General features: G+C 34.5%; 2 protein-coding genes across 2 annotated transcripts; both read right to left on the bottom strand.

The window, feature by feature from the left end:
• Positions 1–4,183: 4,183 nt before the first annotated feature.
• Positions 4,184–7,560, bottom strand: LOC133861875 (small ribosomal subunit protein uS10y). The gene is made up of 4 exons (XM_062297694.1): positions 7,467–7,560; positions 7,136–7,265; positions 6,247–6,360; positions 4,184–4,607 (listed from the first exon to the last, which is right to left on the bottom strand). Exons 2-4 carry the CDS (start codon positions 7,245–7,247, stop codon positions 4,465–4,467), a joined length of 369 nt encoding a protein of 122 aa, XP_062153678.1. The 5' UTR covers positions 7,248–7,265; positions 7,467–7,560; the 3' UTR covers positions 4,184–4,464.
• A 1,686-nt stretch (positions 7,561–9,246) lies between these two features.
• Positions 9,247–16,732, bottom strand: LOC133861889 (chloride conductance regulatory protein ICln). Its single transcript, XM_062297709.1, has 7 exons — positions 16,267–16,732; positions 15,465–15,588; positions 11,276–11,390; positions 11,060–11,119; positions 10,880–10,939; positions 10,710–10,795; positions 9,247–9,548 (listed from the first exon to the last, which is right to left on the bottom strand). Exons 1-7 carry the CDS (start codon positions 16,431–16,433, stop codon positions 9,477–9,479), a joined length of 684 nt encoding a protein of 227 aa, XP_062153693.1. The 5' UTR covers positions 16,434–16,732; the 3' UTR covers positions 9,247–9,476.
• Positions 16,733–18,506: the final 1,774 nt, after the last annotated feature.

Below are 18,506 nucleotides of genomic sequence, written 5' to 3'. Positions count from 1 at the left end.
ATTTATTGTTGTTAAAGTAGAAATAAAAGAGATTTATAACGTTCAGACTATTTCTCTATAAATAAAGTCTTGTATATAATCAAATAATCAAGGAAAGATGTAGCCAAAGAAAAGACTTTGACGTATGGATATAGGTCATAAGCTGAACCACCTAAAATTGATGTTTTCTTCCTTTTTCTTTAGCTCTCTTTCAATTATTGTTAGTTATTACCTACTCTGTTTTTTTTTTCTTATCTTATACATTGATGGCCAATTAGTCACGTTAGATGACAAAATTAAGGCTGTATTTTTTTTTTATTTGAAAAATTGAGTCAAACTATTTTCTTTTTTTTATTTATTTATTATTGGACTGATTATTAGTTCAACGACACAATTTCTTTATAGAAAAACGTGTTGAGAAAATTAAAGCTTCAATTGTGATGTTTATGATTTAACAAAAGCTTACGGACCGATTACGAATACTGTTGAAATGAATGACTAAAGAGTAAAGAGTAAAGAGAGTGCAATCAATCCTGTTAACGAAAAAGAACCGAAAGAATCCCTTGAATCATGATTTATTGGTGAAACAAAAGCATACCCAATCAAATGATGTCGTTTGACATGAATGATTACAAACAAAAAAAAAAAAAAAAAATAAAAAAAAAAAAAATCACGAGTAAAACAAAACAGTGTTTGTGAAAATTATGCGTGTGGGATTGGAAATGATGCTTATCACGAAATTGCCTTGTTTTTGGCCACTTGATTGAGCTTCTCGTTCTTGTCTTCTGCTACAATAAATCGGCCAATGTCTTCAAATTTTGACTCCCACTACTATACATACAATTAATTATACACACATTTGTGCATGCTTACAGATGGGGACGAAACTAAAAATTTTATTATTATAAATGAGCTAATGAGAGGTTAATATTTTATTAAAAAAAAAAGACTAATAATACACACACTTCAACTTTTTTACACTCATTTTCACTCTCTTATGTGTAGTGGCGGAGCCACATTAGGGCCAGTGGGGGCCGTAGCCCCACAAGCCCTTTAATTCTTTAAGCGAAATTTTGAAGTGGCTCCCGCATAATTGTGAATTTTTTTTTAAAAAAAAAAACTTTTAAAAAAGTTTATGTTGCTTGTAAACCATCTTCTTTTATGGTGAGTTATATTGTTTTGGTTTCATTAAGCAGTATTTGCGATTTAGAGAATAATATAAGATAATATAAAATTAGTTTCTATAAAATTTCAAGAGATATAAGTATAAAGAAAAAAAGTTGGAAAGTAATGCTAGATGCTATATTTATATTCTACAATGATGACACAACAGTCTCAATTAACTCTTGAATATAATTTTTTTAATAAGGATTGATCCAATATATTATATGATCTATTCCATGATTAATTCCAATTAGACTACTGTAAATATATTTATTTATATTCTATGATTGTTCATTTGTAGTTTATCAACCCTGCTTATCTCTTATGGGGTTGTAATTTAGGTTCATGTCGGAATTAAAAACTATCGATTCAAAACAAAAGAAGTTGACACTTCAGAAATTAATACATCGTTGAATTTTAATGACAAAATTTCAAATCTCAAATAGCATCCTTTTAAATTTTTAAGGGTCGAAGCTAAAGAACATTATTCTAAAACTCTAATTGTGGAATCTCAAAGGTTAAAGTGGATGAACAATTTTTTTTTTTTTTTTTTTAAAAAAAAAATAGCGTTTATCATATTTATAATAGGCCCCTACAAAAGTAAATTATTGGCTACACCACTGCTTATGTGATTTTTAAAACCACCATTGGATTAAAATCCATAAAGATTCGTCTCAAATTTAATAGTGATTTTAAAAGCCACATAAAGGAGTGTGGAAATGAGCGTAGGAAAGTAGGAGTATGTGTAGCATTACTTGAATAGCCTCAAAATAACCATCACAATGAGAATAACTATTCTAAGTGTTAAAGTACCAAAACTATTATATTCCATTCCAAATTCTTCCATTTTTAATATATATTTTTTTCAAATAGAATAGTCATTCTACATACCAAACATACTCTAAGAGAATTTTCTTCCTATACGAAAAGAATAAAAAATTTGACTAAATTTCATTAACTAAAATAAATGAGAAAAACACAATTATTATATGATTATTTTTTTTTACATGATTAATTGAGATAATTGAGAATAACACAATTTTACCAACATTATGTTACTTTGGGGGGCTATAGTTTTTTTTTTTTTTTTTTTTTGGTTTCTTTCAAATCCTATTATTTTATTTTTAAATATTATTTTTGGGAGGGAGCCATTTTGTTTTCCAAGTCTTATTATATTATTTTATATTTCAACATTTTGTAGAGAGGAAGGGTGAGATTTGGGGGAGCCCCCGCCGGCGCCCCTTTCTCTTTTAAGACGTGTCTACCGAAAGTAAAAAATCAAAAAGAAAGAAGTACAAAATTATTGAAGAGCAAAGAAAAAAAGAAGAAGTTCCTTTTAAAATAAAAGGAAAAAGTTTGTCCAATAATTGAAGAGAGAAAAAAAAAAAAAAAAAACTAATATTAGGACATGTATTTTTGGCACGTGCTTGAACCTTAGACCTCCTAGGCATAAGAATTCTATTTTGTTAGTATCTAATAATGATAATAAGATTAGATTTTGTTCAATCAGTGAGTCATGTGTGTCGTGAAGCGATCATTGTTAAGGGCAATCATTTAAATTATATTTGTATACTTTTCTTTATGTGTGGGTTGTGAGACCTAATGTGTAAATTTTTTAATTAAAATTGGGTAAATGATAAAGACAGTATTCGAACCGAGAATATTTGCTATGATATTATGTTACATCACTACTTATTTTAAAAACTTAAGCTTATAAAAAATTGTAAACTTAATCTTTTAAATTATATTATAACAGAATAAACCGACATAAGCTAAGGTTAAAATCAAATGAGTTACACATTAATGAACATTTGACTTTACTTTGGTAAACCATTCATTGAGATTCAGCGGTAACTATTAACATTTGATCAAGTAAAATGCTTGGTTTGGAGCACACTCCATGGCATGGCAAATGGTGGTTTTCATTGCCACGTCAAATAGTATGTATCATTTTTCTAAATGTTTTTAGTGGCTGACATGGCTCTAATCACATGATAACACATGTCAATAAATTGTAAAAAAGTTGTAAGTCTTTTAAATCGAGTCTCTTTTTCTTTTTTTCCTTCTTCTTCTTCTTCTTCTTCTTCTTTTTTTTTCTTTTTTTTTTTTTTTTTTTTTCTATAATGTTAGAACCAGCAAAATTCGAGGCTGGGCTTTTATTTCAAAAGATTGTGGTAGTTTTCACATTGGGCCTCATGATTTAGTTTATTTACCCAGGCCCGAAAGTCGACGCCTGAATCATTTATAGGCCTCTTGAAGCCCATAGAAAGGGCCACGAGGCTTCGTCTATTGCAGTCACAAGCCCCGAGGCAAACGCCCCAGGTAAGGACAACCGGGTTGACTCGAGCTCGAGCTGAGGGAGATACGGGTGAGACAAGTGAGTCGGAAGCCGAGCCATTGGAGGTGCATCGGAAGAGATCCTCAGAGGATCCTAGTGCCCCTCCAAGGACTCCTGTTACTGATTTGTGCCTAAAAATGCATAAGAAGATTTCTTTAAGCATAGACCCCCTTTACAGTCGCATATTTCTCGTAATAATACATGCAACACAAACATTTCACAAAGTTAAACTGATGCAACAGGATCTAGTAGCACTTGAATCGGCCATTAAAATAAAAAAAAGGCTATTAAATCCTGCAATATGGGCTTTGTAGGATATAAATATGGTACTTTACATTTCTCATTCCTCATAACACAACAGAAAAATAATAAACAGGGGATGCTCAACCATCACCCGTCAGTCACTTTTTAATAAAAAAGTATATTTTAATAAATAAAAAAATATATATATTATTTTATCATTCTTTCATCTTTTTTAATTAAAATACGGAGACGGTTGAGTGTCCCCGATCTATCATTTCTCCATAACATCGTATCATTCAACGGGAGGCATACCAGCAGACGGAGACTATATTTTGTACCTAACATTTGATTCAAGACAAATTTGAACCACATTAAAAACACCTGTGATGATATCAATTTCTCCGATCATGGAATTAGATGACTTCCATAAGAGAACAATGAATTTCCACTGGAAACAAATGAAACGGAAAACATATCTCAGGTATTCAAGATCAAATATGGCAATGAATAATCATTCAAAAATCTCAGCTTTAAAAAACTGCAAAAAAAAACCAAAATCCCTCCTCACAGAAGTCTTTCACTTTGAAAACATACTGAAAAACATAAATACTGCATTTACCCTACAGCAGCAACCAAGTTCTGAGGCTTGACATGTATGCTCCAAGACAACAGGGTAACATAAAGTAAAGTTTTCTAATTAACTAAAAAGATTAGAGGGAAATTGCAAAAGTTGGCCGCGTTCAAGAATCTGCAATGGTAACTTCAACCTCCACACCAGGTTCAATGGTAATAGAGGTAATCTGCTTAACAACATCTGGGGAGCTGAAGAGGTCAATAACTCGCTTGTGGACGCGAAGCTCAAATCTATCCCATGTGTTGGTACCTGCAAACCAGAAACCAAGACTTCTAAAATTATTCAAACAAAAAAGTACAGCCAAGAAATCATAATAAACCTATATTCAGAATAACAACTAGCAAAAAGGAATCCTTTTGCTTTCATTAACATATGTATGACCAAAACTTAGTTGACATAAGACCATAAAATAGTTTACTTTTCCAGGTCACTAAGCAACAAGGTATATAGCATGATCATGAGACTTAGATATTTGAGCTCTTCGGTCTTTCCTTTCACACTTAAAGAACGCTAATAATAGCATAAACAATAAACACGGTGATAAGTGAGGTACAAAGTTACTGAAGAGTGCAATAAGTTGCAACGACTACTCTGAAGTGTCTCTAGGAACACTAATAATGTATGCATTAGAAATAACATTTTTTTTTTATAAGTAACAAAGAAATGATATATATATATATATATATATATATATATATATATAAAATATAGTTGTTCAAGTGTTCTTCCAAAGCAAGAGGAAAATGGAAGGAAGATAATTGAAAATTAAACAACACACTCACTGTTGCTTCAAGGGAACGAGTCATATGGGAATTGATTGATCTGCATTGACCAGATAGTGAAGCCTTTCGAAAAACAAGTAAAATTAAAACACGGGAAAGCTAAAGTTGAGGTTTTTGAAAATTTTGGGATATACGGGAGAGAGATCTGAGAAACACTAATTGCCAAAACGAAGGGGGTGACCTGGGTGATGAAGCGCTTGGCTTGTTGGGTTTATAGAGGGAGGGGAGGGGGGATCGGACGGTTGATATGAGATTTGAAAATTTTGAGTTATAAGAGAGAGATCTGAGAAACCCTAATTGCCGAAGAGAAGGGGGCGAACTGTCATTCATTAGAAATAACATAGGACACGAAAATATCTAAAATTACATAAATTGTTGAATATGAGACTAATTTTATAGGTTGAATTTGATTAGGTTCAAAATAAACTACTTTTTTTTTTTTTGATAAGAGGTTCAAAATAAAGTACTGCTAATCCAGCTGTCAGTTTTCGGTCATGCAGTGAGTATGAGCCCATAGATTCAAGGTTTGTTGCCAGTCAATATTCTGTGTGTCAAAATTAAAGACAACAGTCCCACCTTTTATGTTTACATCATGAGACAGCTAACTTCAACCCCGAACCCTAGGCAGCTCAATTTTTTGGATCTCTCCCTATTGCCTTTTAGTTGTGATACAAACACCCCTAAGAGACAATTTCATCTTACTTTCATATTTCTTCCAATACTCACTTTCCTTCATTAAGTAGGACACAGTGCACCATTCCACCATTGAAGTAAGTGACGACAGAATGCAGAAAAGAAACTTATGTATATCGAACAAACAGGCCAGAGTACCATGCATGTCATAATGATGGAAGCATACTCCAAACAACACTGCTATACAAGTTCTTAAAAAGGTGCAAGATAAGATAGCAATGGAAAAGGAAAAAGGGAAGACGAAGGCAGACACACAAGTAACAGCAAGCTAACTAATCAACCATTAAAGAAGTGCTTTAAAATGGATAAGGTAGGATTATCTAATGAATTTTGAAAAACGATGAAGAAAATAATGCAAATTTTTTTTGAAGCCAAGCATTTGATTCCAAGTGAAGCAAGATATCAAAATATACCTTCACCACAAGGGGACTTCCTGGTGGTGATGAGCAGAACCTTGGTGGGCATTCTCACTGGTCCCTTAACCCTCAACCGCTTGTCCTTGGCACCACGAACCAAATCAGCACAAACTATCAATCACAAAAGAAACCAAACCTCAGTCCAATAGATGCCAAGTATTCCAACATTTCAATATGCAAAACACGTTAACCCTTCTCAAAAACAACAAAAATAAAAATAAATAACTATGAACCATATAAAAAACCCCATCGCCGAGAATTGATATAAGATATAAGATGAAAAAAAAACCATGAAAAACTTAATAATAGTACTACTAATAATAATAATAATAATACAAAAACCTAAACTCGACAGTCGATTATAGAATCCCAAATGGGTCATATCTAATATGGAAGATAAACCAAAATTCATCTCGGAACAACTAAACCCAAATCAATCCTAAGATAACAATCAAAGAGTGTCCCATCTCGTGAATTCCACCAGAATGAAAACAAGGAAATCCGATGTTTGTAATCACTCCTTGCTTCTATAACTACACTCGCATACTCAGGAGAGCAGCACACGGTTGGTTGCACCAATAAAGGCTATGGCACAATTAACCACCATGTCCCAAAACCCAACAAAAGAAAAGTGAAAATCAAAAGGCGAGGGTCGCCTTTGTACGAGAATGGAGTCATGGAAATTCCACCTAAGCTTCTTTCTTGGTTAACGGCCTCATCAATCTCCCCCTTGAACCTGCGGCGCGGACGGCTCGCCCGAAGTTGTTTGTCCAAGAGGAAAAGCAGGGAGGTCTTCTCCCGTGCGTGCCTTATTCCTCACTTCTAAGGACGACAACTCTTCTAGATCCGAAACGAAAAATTAAAGCAAAAAACAAAGTTGGGGTACCTTTCTCAAGGTTCTTAACGTTCTTGGAGGAGAGAGTGATCCTGATCTTGTGAATCTGCTCCTGGGTTTCCTCCGCACCCTGCTGCTTCGGCGGCTTCATTGCGTACGCCATCTTTTCTAGCTTCCTTTTCTGCCAAAATTCCAATCGCCACAAACGAATCACAAATGGGTCTCAGTCCACCATTTTTTCCTCATTAATTCAACAAAAGGCTACCAGTTCAAATCCCTTTTTTTTGGATAAACGAGTTCAAATCCTTTTTATTGCAAAAAATAAATTAAAAGATGAAAGATCTAAGCTTCTCTGTGAAATACAAGGAAGAGAGAGACGAACCTTGTGGCTCACAGGAGAGAGGCGATGACGCAGCTACTGCCTCTTTGCTCAGCCTCAGAGAAAAGGAAGTAGAATTGGAAGCAATTCTCCTGGGGTTAGGGTTTTAGTAACATTTCTTTTTTTGGGAGTATAATGGGCCATGGTCCATTGAACAGTTGCGTTGAGTGTAGCCCAAATAATGGATGCGGCTGGGATTTTTCCAGATCTGATAATGGGCACGATGGGCCACTAGATGCTATAAAAACTTTTTTGAATCTTTGTTTTATTTAGCATAAATCATGAAATTGAAGGCAATGAGTAATGCTACAAAGAAGATGCATGCTCTCTTTGAAAAAAGAATACTTGATTTTTAAAATCATTATTATATCAAAATTCAATAGTTATTTATAACTGATCTAATGGTAATTTTAAAAGTCGCATTAAGTATAAAAGGATTCAAGCAAGACATAAGTCTTCATTTTAGTATTACTCTTAGGCAATTGGATTTAATTCTTTCTAGCTTGATCTGTCACCACAAACTCTGGACATTTATCAATGTTACACGGACCACGTGTGACAAGCATTCAGGAACAACCCTAGGGAGCCTCCCAATTAAAAGGGGCACATATTCCACTCTCATCATTCTCACACATATGCATGTTTTTCTTTCCTCTCCCCACTCTCTCTACATTTAATTTTCGCTCAACAACCGTTAACTGACTTAAGCATCAGAGGCTCTCCTAGTTCTCTACAGACTAACAGCTTTCCGATGACCTTTCTACCTTGTTTTGTAAGAGCTCTGTCACCGGTCCAAGCACCCCAAAAACTGCTTCAACAAATGGATTTTTTTCTCTATCCACGGTGAGATAGAGGAACATTATAGCTTGTATATACTAGGACAAATCATTCACCATAACAATATCTATAGCGGATCATGGCATGATCCTTAATAGCCCAACGATAATGAAAAATATTCTGCAGGGGCAATGGCAAGAGGGGAAGTGATAACGAACTATTAAACATAGTGTAATGAATACCACTAGCAATTAAGGTCTCGTTTAATTTGTGGAATAAATCATTGGAATGGAATGACTTTTCCTATAGAATAGTCATTACTTTATTTGGTAGTGGTCTATTCTTTAATGGGAATAACTATTCCCTTACAAAGAAGAATACATACTCCTTTAAAATTTGAGAGGAATAACTATTCCTAAAAAAATATACTACGTTTTTCAAAAAAAAAAAAAAAAAAAAAAATTATATACAGTGACGGGCCGACTACCCCAATGAATGGCCGCACCACCCGCGGAGCATTTGGGGGTGGCACATGCCACCCTTGGAGTCACTTGGGGGTGGCCGACCACCCATCACCCACTACTTTCCAATTTTATTTATTTATTTTTAATAATTTGAAGATTTTTTGAACTTTTTTTTTAAAAAAAAAAATAATGTAGGGTTTTTTTAGTAATTTTGATTCGATTCCAATTAAAATATGTAAATTGTTACCAAACTCAATAATAAGAATAATCATTCCATTCTTCTCTTTTATTCCCGACAATAACTATTTCATTTTTCAATGGAATACTTATTCTGCAACCCAAACGAGGCCTAAATAATGGATATGCTTTTCTGATGGCTCATATCATCAGCAGTTTTGCCAACTTGGAATATTTCAAAAATCATTTTTTAAGCCTCTATTCTTTTAGATAAACACATAATAATATAATCTTTGGCCCCATCCCATTTTCCCTCTTTTGCGTGCCACTCAAGTTCATGATTGTTGCAGTACATGAACTCAAAATTTGCATACTTATCCGAGCATTTACTTGCTTCGAAAATTGGAGTCTACAAAAGTTAATAATAGGTTAAAAGGAAGTGCCTAGAAAATAGTACAAAATTTACCATCTTTAGTCATGAAGTTTAAACAGACCTACAAAAATGTCACATGTACTCTGGATACAAGACAAGAAATGAGACGTGCAATTAAAGAAAACATCTGAAGATGCGACATTAGAAGGAAGATATGGAAGCTCAATGATGGCCACTGTCACGGTCATGCTCCATCTCCTCTGCATCCTCAAATCGTTGATCGTTGATTTGAAGCTGTAGTGAGAATAGAATAGAATCGATCAAACATTGCCTTTTAAAAGTGTAAGTAAACATTGAGCAGGAAAATGCTACAAATGCTCAGAGACAATCAGATGGACAAATATAGAACATCTCTGTTATTTGCAATGTAAAAATCCTGAACATCTTCTCTTCAGAGAATTAAAAACGAACACCATACTACTTTCTTTGTTCATTTGAGCATTCAAAGAACCTAGAGAAGAAATATAAATTTGTGGTTTCTAACAGATCATGAGGTCAAATTCTAGTAAACACCTAATAATTTGTTGAGTGTCAACACCTATCTTCAAAGATTCCTAGGTAAAAAAAGTGCATTTACTTCGTTGATGTCACAAGGCCATCAGAAGATTCTTGGTAATAACCAAAAGTAAGTGTTAACAACATTTGCGCCACCCCCTAGAGAACTAGTCACTATAGGGACTCCGTGTAATTGATCGTCTAGCGTGGACCAACATACAACTGATAATGCCTCATGATCCACACAAAGGATGTAACACAATCTCCCCAATCAAATCCCTAAAGTCCAAGTCAAGACCTGTGTTTTCATCCAGTGGTTAGATGTTTGCACAATATCCCAATGTCAATAATATTACTAAGTTAGCTCTGACTATTGTCACAACTTGAAAATACATTAATCCCATTTGCTCAATATCCCAAAAAGGACTAGTCACCATTGGGGCTCTCCATAATCACAAATATAGCATAGATTGACTTACTATACACCCAACGCGAGACACAATACATGTGTTCACATGATGTCTCACAATCCACACAATCTGGAGTAACACATTCTTTCTTGCATTTAAATAGCATTCTAAGAAGCTAAATACATTGCTTCATTAGAACCATGGACTAACAAGTCATAATGCTGCTCCTACTAATTAAACTCCTACCTAGATCATATGAAATTCTAAATTCTCAAATCTCATACGAAAAATTTCATTGAGATCCCATCAAAGCTCCTTATAAACAATAGAATATCACCCAACTATTGTAGAATCAAGAGATCAAGTATCATATTTCAGAGAGAGAGAGAGAGATGCATATCACAAGACATCCCACGTTGAATTTGACTCTTATTCATGACACTAAATATAGGGGCTACAAGACAGACTAAAATGGCACTAACAGGCCTACCTCAAGCACTGTACGAGCTAGGTCATGATCCCCATTTGAATGACCAATTGAGTTGGTTGGATTTTGAGAGAATTGATCTTCCTCCTCTGTAAATACAAACATGTCAAGACAATGTGTATTCAATATTACATATTAAGGCATCTGAATATGTAATTCTAATGACCGCATACCAGCTGTCTCATCTTCAATCTGATCAGCACTAAAAACCCAATTATGTTCTTGTTCTTGTTCTTCAAAAGAAAGCATAAAAAAATATTAAATGTCATGAAACTAAGGAAGAAAACCTATTTAATAAATCAAGAATAAAAATCACAACAGTATCCAATTCAGTATAGAAGAATGCTACTCACCATCAATTGGTTCAGGATTAAGTTCAGCACATTGACAGAATATATCAAACAGAGTATCCACTATTACACAAGTAACAAAATTAGTTTTGCTTCACCAATATCAACAAGCAAGATAAAACCAGAAGATGTAAAATGACAGTATGGCAGTTAATTTAGCATTAAAGATGAGAAAAGAAAAAGAAATGAGGAAAAAGGGGGAAAAAGATTGAAGACTACATTGGCTTGGATTTGATGGAACAAGCCTCATCTCTGTGATCTTGGATAAGTCTAGGGCATCACTACCTTCTGAATCTGAGCCCTCAGACTCATCTTCATCAGCTTCCGTTTCAATCTTCAAACAAAGCAACATTAATCAGCAATGTCATAAATCAAAAGGAGATAAAGTTGCAAAATTATAATGGGCCGAGATTAATGAAGGAGCATTAATTTTAGAAGAGACAGGAATAAGGTAAAGACGGATTCTTAAGTACACATCTATTCTGAGAAATTCTTACTACAAAAGGAAAAAAGAGGAAGAATTTAGCTGTATTCCATATATAGGGAGGAAAAAGTCCTGATATGAAATGCTTATGGGAATTGACTAGAATATAATATTTTACTTAATTTATGAAATTCACACATGATAGATTTTTCAAATTTAGTCATCTGACCAATTATGAATATGAATAATTTGCTCCATCAAGACTCAAAACTATAGCACATGGAAAGTTTGACTTATAAAGGTTTCTTTCATTTTCAAAAATCAGTATGTACGTACTACTTAGATTCTGTCTTGAGACGTCATTATAAAAGTCTCAAAAACATGGTGAAATTCCAACTATTGCTGGGATCAGATGGGGCAAATAAAGTAATATAGTACAAGATCCATTACAACATAATAATAAATGTAGGATGAGAGTTTGCTGTCTACACTGGTTTTTTTTTTTATAAGAAAAGCAAATTCATGAAAAGTGTAAGAGAAAAATGTAAGGGCCCGCAATCCAAGTATACAGAACGTATACAAGAGAATAACACCCAAACTAGATCAAGAACAATGAAAGAGAGCACAAAAATAGAAATTTTGAGGACGTTAACTGAGATCCACTCAAAGAGTGACTTAAGAAAACAAAGTTGTAGCTCCAAACTCGTATTCTCGCAATCTTCGAAACTTCAAGCATATGGAATTTCTCTCCAATTGCACCACATCAAGCAAGAAGGGATTACATTCCATACAATGTTTAAATCATTCTGACAAAATCTTCCTTTCCAGCACGCCAAGAGCTCCACCACTCTACTGCAAACATCCGAAACACCAGATTCCACAACTCTCTTGCAACATCACACAGTGAAGAAAAAGGTGATCCGAAGTTTTCCCTCTCTTTTTACACATACAATACTAATCCATCACTATCATATGACGTTTGTAAAGATTATCCATGGTGATAATTTTTCCTAGGGATGTTGTCCAAGTGAAGAAAGCCTCACGATCAAATGAGCCTCAGACCTCCATAAGCTCTTCCAAGGGAAAGGGAAGTCGACGTTGGGGAGGACTTTGTAAAAAGTTTCGAGCTCGAAAGATCGTCTTTTCAAAAGATTCTAACTGAACTTATCTTCCTCTCCCCTACCCATCCTAACGAAACACAAAGTATTGAAAAGCAAGGTTATAGAATCCAACTCCCAATCATGCACCAACCTGAAGAAATTCATGTTGCAATGCAATCCGTCATTGTGAGCGACCATGTGGTCAGCCACCAAAGTATCCATGTCCCTCGCAAAGCAAAACAACTCCGGAAATGTTTCCTTTAGAGAACGATCCCTATACCAAACGCCATGCCAGAACCTAATCTGAGCGCCATTACCCACTTTGATACTAACAAAACTAGAGAAGGCATTCCAACCTCCTCTAATATGTTTCCAAATACTCACCTCATATGGTCCGATAACAAAAAATATGAGTGACTGTAGACTTTGCAGTAAAAAAATTGTGTTTCAAAAGAATAGATTTATATGCTTGTGTATAATATGAGGGACCAGAAACCCAACCATTTGGAAAGCCCCCCTCACAATGATATATATAGTAAGGGATTTTTCAAAGATAAATCTTTGGGGGCCATGTGTTTTTGCTGCATATGGCTTCAAGACTGTGCTTTTGCTCGAGGTAATGATAATTTGTGGATATTGAGGCATGCCAAAAAAATCAATTTTTTTTTTTTGTGAAGAAAATATGTCACACTATTCCCTCCTAAGGAAACTTGTGGCCCATTTGGTTGTGTTTTCAGAAACGTATTTTTAAGAGCTGGTTCAGAGGACAAAAACAAAACTTGCAAATTTTATGTTTTCAATGGGTTTTTTTTTTTTTTACTTCATAAATTAAAAAAAAAAAAATAACAGTTTGTAGAACATCATTTTTATGTTATCTTAAAGCAGAATATTTTAAAGAATAATATTCTGTTGTTTCACTATTTTTTCTTTGTGTTTTTCAAAAATCAAGAACCAAACAGGCTCTCACTTTTTACTCCCTACATCCCACAATAAGTGCCTCAATTTGTATTTTTGCATTTTAATTTCTTTGAAAGTTTGTAATGTTTTAGTATTACTTCTTTTTAGAATTTGTGCATTTCTCAATTTGAGCCACTGTTTATGGGACGAAGGGAATAGTAAAGTCTTCCTAATAGTCCAAGCCACTACCCATTTGCTTCTTACGCCTAACAATTCCAAGGACAAGCTACTACTCTTCCTGTCTTCATTAAGTCTTGACACCCTAAAGAAACCCCAACGTAAATCATCCTCAATAATTTGAAATAAACTTTTTTGGAGATGTCCTTTGACATAACCAAACCATTTGGACATTATTAACAGCTGGGCAGTGGGCGTGTGAGGAGGGGAGTTTCATGCTAGATTGGAAGTTGGAATTGAATGGTCAGTGAGACAGTGAAGTTGTTTAGATGATATCCAGTCTAACTACTGTGTATACCCTTGGGGTGGATGCCAACTGATGAATGATTGATAATTTTGCCATAACAATAAGAATTGATGGAATAGTGTAAATTGAAGAACAGAAACGTTACTCTGCTGAGATGCAGATTACTTAATGGATCTAATGGTAACTATCTTTGCCCCCTGCTATTTGTTCAAATGCCAAAAACAATGATTCATCAAAATTTCGTAAGTAAAAACTGCCCTTGTGTTAGCTGCATTAATCAAGTGGTAACTGAAACTAAGGAAAGTATTCACATCCTTTGTTGGAAATGTTGCACAGCTGTGTTTAATTGTTTATTATCATTCACAAAGGGAAATGGCTCCTAGGTTCTTGGCATTGGAGATATTAGATAATGAACCTGCAAATTGGTGAGTACCCTAATTCAGGCATGCAGCCAAGAGGTGATTCATTATCTTTGTTCTCTTTGAATTCCTGAATATGAAGTCCAGGTTTGTGTGAAGGAATTATGTTTGATGGAAACCACTCAAAAGGTGATTTCTGAGGCATACTATGATGAGGCAGAAAGTGTAAAAATTGTAATCCCTTTGAATAAATTTGAATAACAGTGTTTAAAAGGATTAGATGATGTGAACTTCTCTTCAAAGTTTAATTTATTAACTGCTATCTTCTAACACTTTCCCGAGCCAACAGCGCATTAATCTGTATCCACTCACTTATTGGACTCTTGAGCTTTCTAATGCTACAACATCAAACAAATTATGTGTAATAAAATCAAGCCAAGATTTATTAACAAAAATAAATAAATAAAAAAGTAAAAGCAAGCCATTCATGCTAAATTTTTTTTTTTTTGAAACAATGATTAGTAACTTTTTCCAGAAGAATAAGCTTTTTTGCCAATAAAAATGCTTCCAGATGAACATCCAAAGCCAACATATGTGGGGGCCAATTAACTATACTGAACTCTTTGGATGATGAAATGAATCCAGCTCAAACCAAAGAAAATAATTGGACATTCCAAATCCATCTAATCATCCAAATAAACCATCTTGCACATAGAAACTCTTTACACGCTAAAAGTTTTAACAGAAGATGGTAACGTCTAAAGCCAACATCATTAGCATATGTGCAGGTGAAACACTTTTGCATTTCAGCAAAACTTAAAAGAAACTTCGATGTCTTGCTGAAAGAAAGAGAGCATTTGAGGATCAAACTTGACATGCTTAGTGTCAAAGCTTCCTAATATCCAACAAGCCAGCTATATTGGTCCAATAGTTATTGTGCTCATGATCAATGGTTGAAATTTTTAAATAATGATCCATTTGGAAACTAGCGTTACAAAGCAGCTACAAAACTCAAAAAGACAACAGAATAATTTTTTAACCCATTTTTTTGACAAGAAAACATTTCAAACTAGATAAGTCTGACGAAAACATTACATGACCATTGAAGAACTTGGTCCATTAACAGGTGAGAAAACATGTATACCTGAGCGTATATACAAGGAGAGGGATAGGCCTCTGGGTCTCTTGAAATGGCATGCAGTGACAGAGACAAGAAATCAACTGCATAACCTTTGGCCCTGTCTACGTCACTCAACCAAATCACTTGCCTGCAAAAACCCATCAGCATGCTGAGTACAACCACATACAACTTTTTTGTCAACTCAACCAAGTAGAATAGCCTTGCCCCTCCCCAGGCTCCACCGGTCTCAATGGAAAACATATCCCATATTTTCTTTTTCGTTTACTTGTCTAAAAAGTTTTGTTCCATTGATATCTAATTTTTCAAACCTTAGGAAAATGTATCATGCACCTTCAACTAGCTTTAGCCAAGGAGTTGAAGCTCAAATGGCACCTCTTCTCTGAGAAAAACGCAGTCTGAGGTTTACTGGGTACGTGTGTAACTAGATATTAGGAGATTACAAGTATTTACACCGAAGAATTATTTTCTTTCCCCTATAAAAGTCAACAATTTCTCATTAAAAGAAACAAAAATAACGAAAATAATTGTATTAATTACAATTTAGAGGAGGCAACTAATACAAAAATGTAAGCAACTTACTTAATTAGAAGTTTTAGAACAGATTTCTTTGTTTCAGTCAGCATAAATGAAATCCTCACTTTTCTTTTTCTTTCCCTTTCGTTTTCTTAGCACCCAAACATGATTCGGCTAAAACACACACATATATGAGTAATGCCAGAGGTACTAAATTTTTTACTAAGACACACACACACACACACACACACACATATATATATATATATAGAGAGAGAGAGAGAGAGAGTACTTAGAAGAGACATAGAGAGTGCCAGGGGACTCGGGAGCGCGATTCCCAATAACGACGGCGACGCCGGGCAGCTCGTGCATGAGCTCCTCGCCATTGTCGGCGTCGAGAAAGGGTTCTCCTGCACCGTCTCCAACTCTCTCTGTGAATTGTCTCAGCCCTAACACCATTTTCTCAACAGTAGCCTAACTTTTTCCCTTTACTTTTCCCAGGTGTGCGTAAGATTGGGGTTCTGGGTTTTGTAGGAGAGTACCAGGCCTATAGCAGCCAGCCACGTCAGTTTGAAACACCAAAACACGTTGAGACGAAAACACCCGATCAGACGTTTCCTCCTCCTAAGAGAAAAACCCAGATCTGTGTCGTTCGACCAAAAGAACACCACATTTGTAACCACTACGCTAAGGTAAGGAAGAACACATGAATGTTTCTATTAGTTTGAAACCTAAAAGATGGCCAACCATAAAATGGAGGAAATTAAAGTATGTGAAAATAATATTCAAGACTCGAAACTATACCTTGAAGTTGGTTGAGGTAAATTTAAAATTAAATAACCACACATATATTCATCAAATATAATAAAAGCGATAAATCAACAACATAATTAATTTGGTAATAAAGTAAAAATCCTCTAAACATCTCAAAAAGAAAAATTATTGTGGAGCAGTCAAACTCAAGAAATCAATCAACTGTAAAAGAATGAAAAATTACAAAATGTTTATACTTAAAAACATGGGTTAAACACCTTTTTAGTCCCTGAGTTTTGAAAACTTTATTTTTTAGTCCCTGAGTTTCAATTTGCATCACAGATGATACCTCATTTTTGGGAAATGATCGAATAAGTACTTCAATTAACTTCTCCGTCCAAAAACTAATAGACCGCCACGTGTCAACCTCTGAAATTGACATGTGGCACTATATAAAAAAATTAAAAATCTTTAAAAATAAATTAAAAAAATTTGAAAAAAAAAAAAAAAAAAAAAAACAAGGGGTGGCTGCTACCACCCTTGGCAACCATGGGGGTGGCCGAACCACCCCCCTTTTTCAATTTTTTTTTTTAATTTTTTTTTTAATATTATTATTTTTTAATTAATTTTTAAAGATTTTTTATTTTTAATTTTTTTATATCAGAAGTTGACACGTGGCGGTTCATTAGTTTTTGGACGGAGAAGTTAACCGAGGTACTTATTCGGTCATTTCCCAAAACTGAGGTATTATCTGTGATGCAAATTGAAACTCAGGGACTAAAAAATAAAGTTTCCAAAATTCAGAGACTAGAGAAGTACTTAACCCTAAAAACATTTGCAATTGACGCATTCTTATACTAAGCAAACAACATACTTGCCCATTACCACACTAATTCTCCTAAAAACTCTAGATAATTCTTCTATTTGATCTTTTTTACTGGAACTCCTATAGACTTTAATTGTTAATGAACAGTTGTAGTTTATAACAAAAATTCTACGGGATAAGAGTCATCAATGGTCTATAACCTAATAACATTTCTTGTCACACAGAATTCTTGTATTAGAATCCTTAAAAAATCGTGCCTCATAAGTCTCTTTAAATAGACTTCTAAACCTTTGGCACTTGAAAGAGGGGCATTTATCTGTGTACAGGGGTTTCTTTCTAGTATGCTCGTGGGGGCGTGTTTGCCGGGTGTTGGTTCCAGTTTCTTCTGGTTGGTTTGATAGCGTGGCCCAGTTTTGTTCCGAATTTGTTGTTTGTTCCATGTTGTATTTGTTATATTATAAGATAGTTACTCTGTATTTTTAGATCAAACTTGGTCTGTAAAAGCTAGTGTATAGCACAATTTGTATGACCTTTCCTCAATCTTGTAGAGGCTTATGCATACGTAGAGGCATCTTTTGTTGTCTAGGTTATTTTGTAGCAGCTGTAGTCTGTTATGGTGGTCTAAGTCTGACCTTACCTAGGTGAAAAATACTTTAACCATGTGCCTCTGACTTAGTTTATTAGGGATTCTTTGTAACCCTAGACATTAGACCGATTTGGTCTCATTTCAATCTATTGAAAGGGATCTTTAACTTAAAATTAAAAAAAAAAAAAAAAAAAAAAAAAACCTATGGCACATGCACAAAGAACCATAATCTAATTCAATGCAGATTATTAAGGCGTTGTAGAACTGAGTTCAATACTTGTTCATTCGAGTCATTCTGACGATCTTCAAGGACTTCTAATCTTGAGAATTTTCTTGATAAACAAATCAAATAAAATTACATCAAGAA

The sequence above is a fragment of the Alnus glutinosa genome, chromosome 2 (assembly GCF_958979055.1).
Source record: "Alnus glutinosa chromosome 2, dhAlnGlut1.1, whole genome shotgun sequence".
Classification (NCBI taxonomy): Eukaryota; Viridiplantae; Streptophyta; class Magnoliopsida; order Fagales; family Betulaceae; genus Alnus; species Alnus glutinosa.
This window is presented reverse-complemented; position numbering and strand designations above follow the sequence as displayed.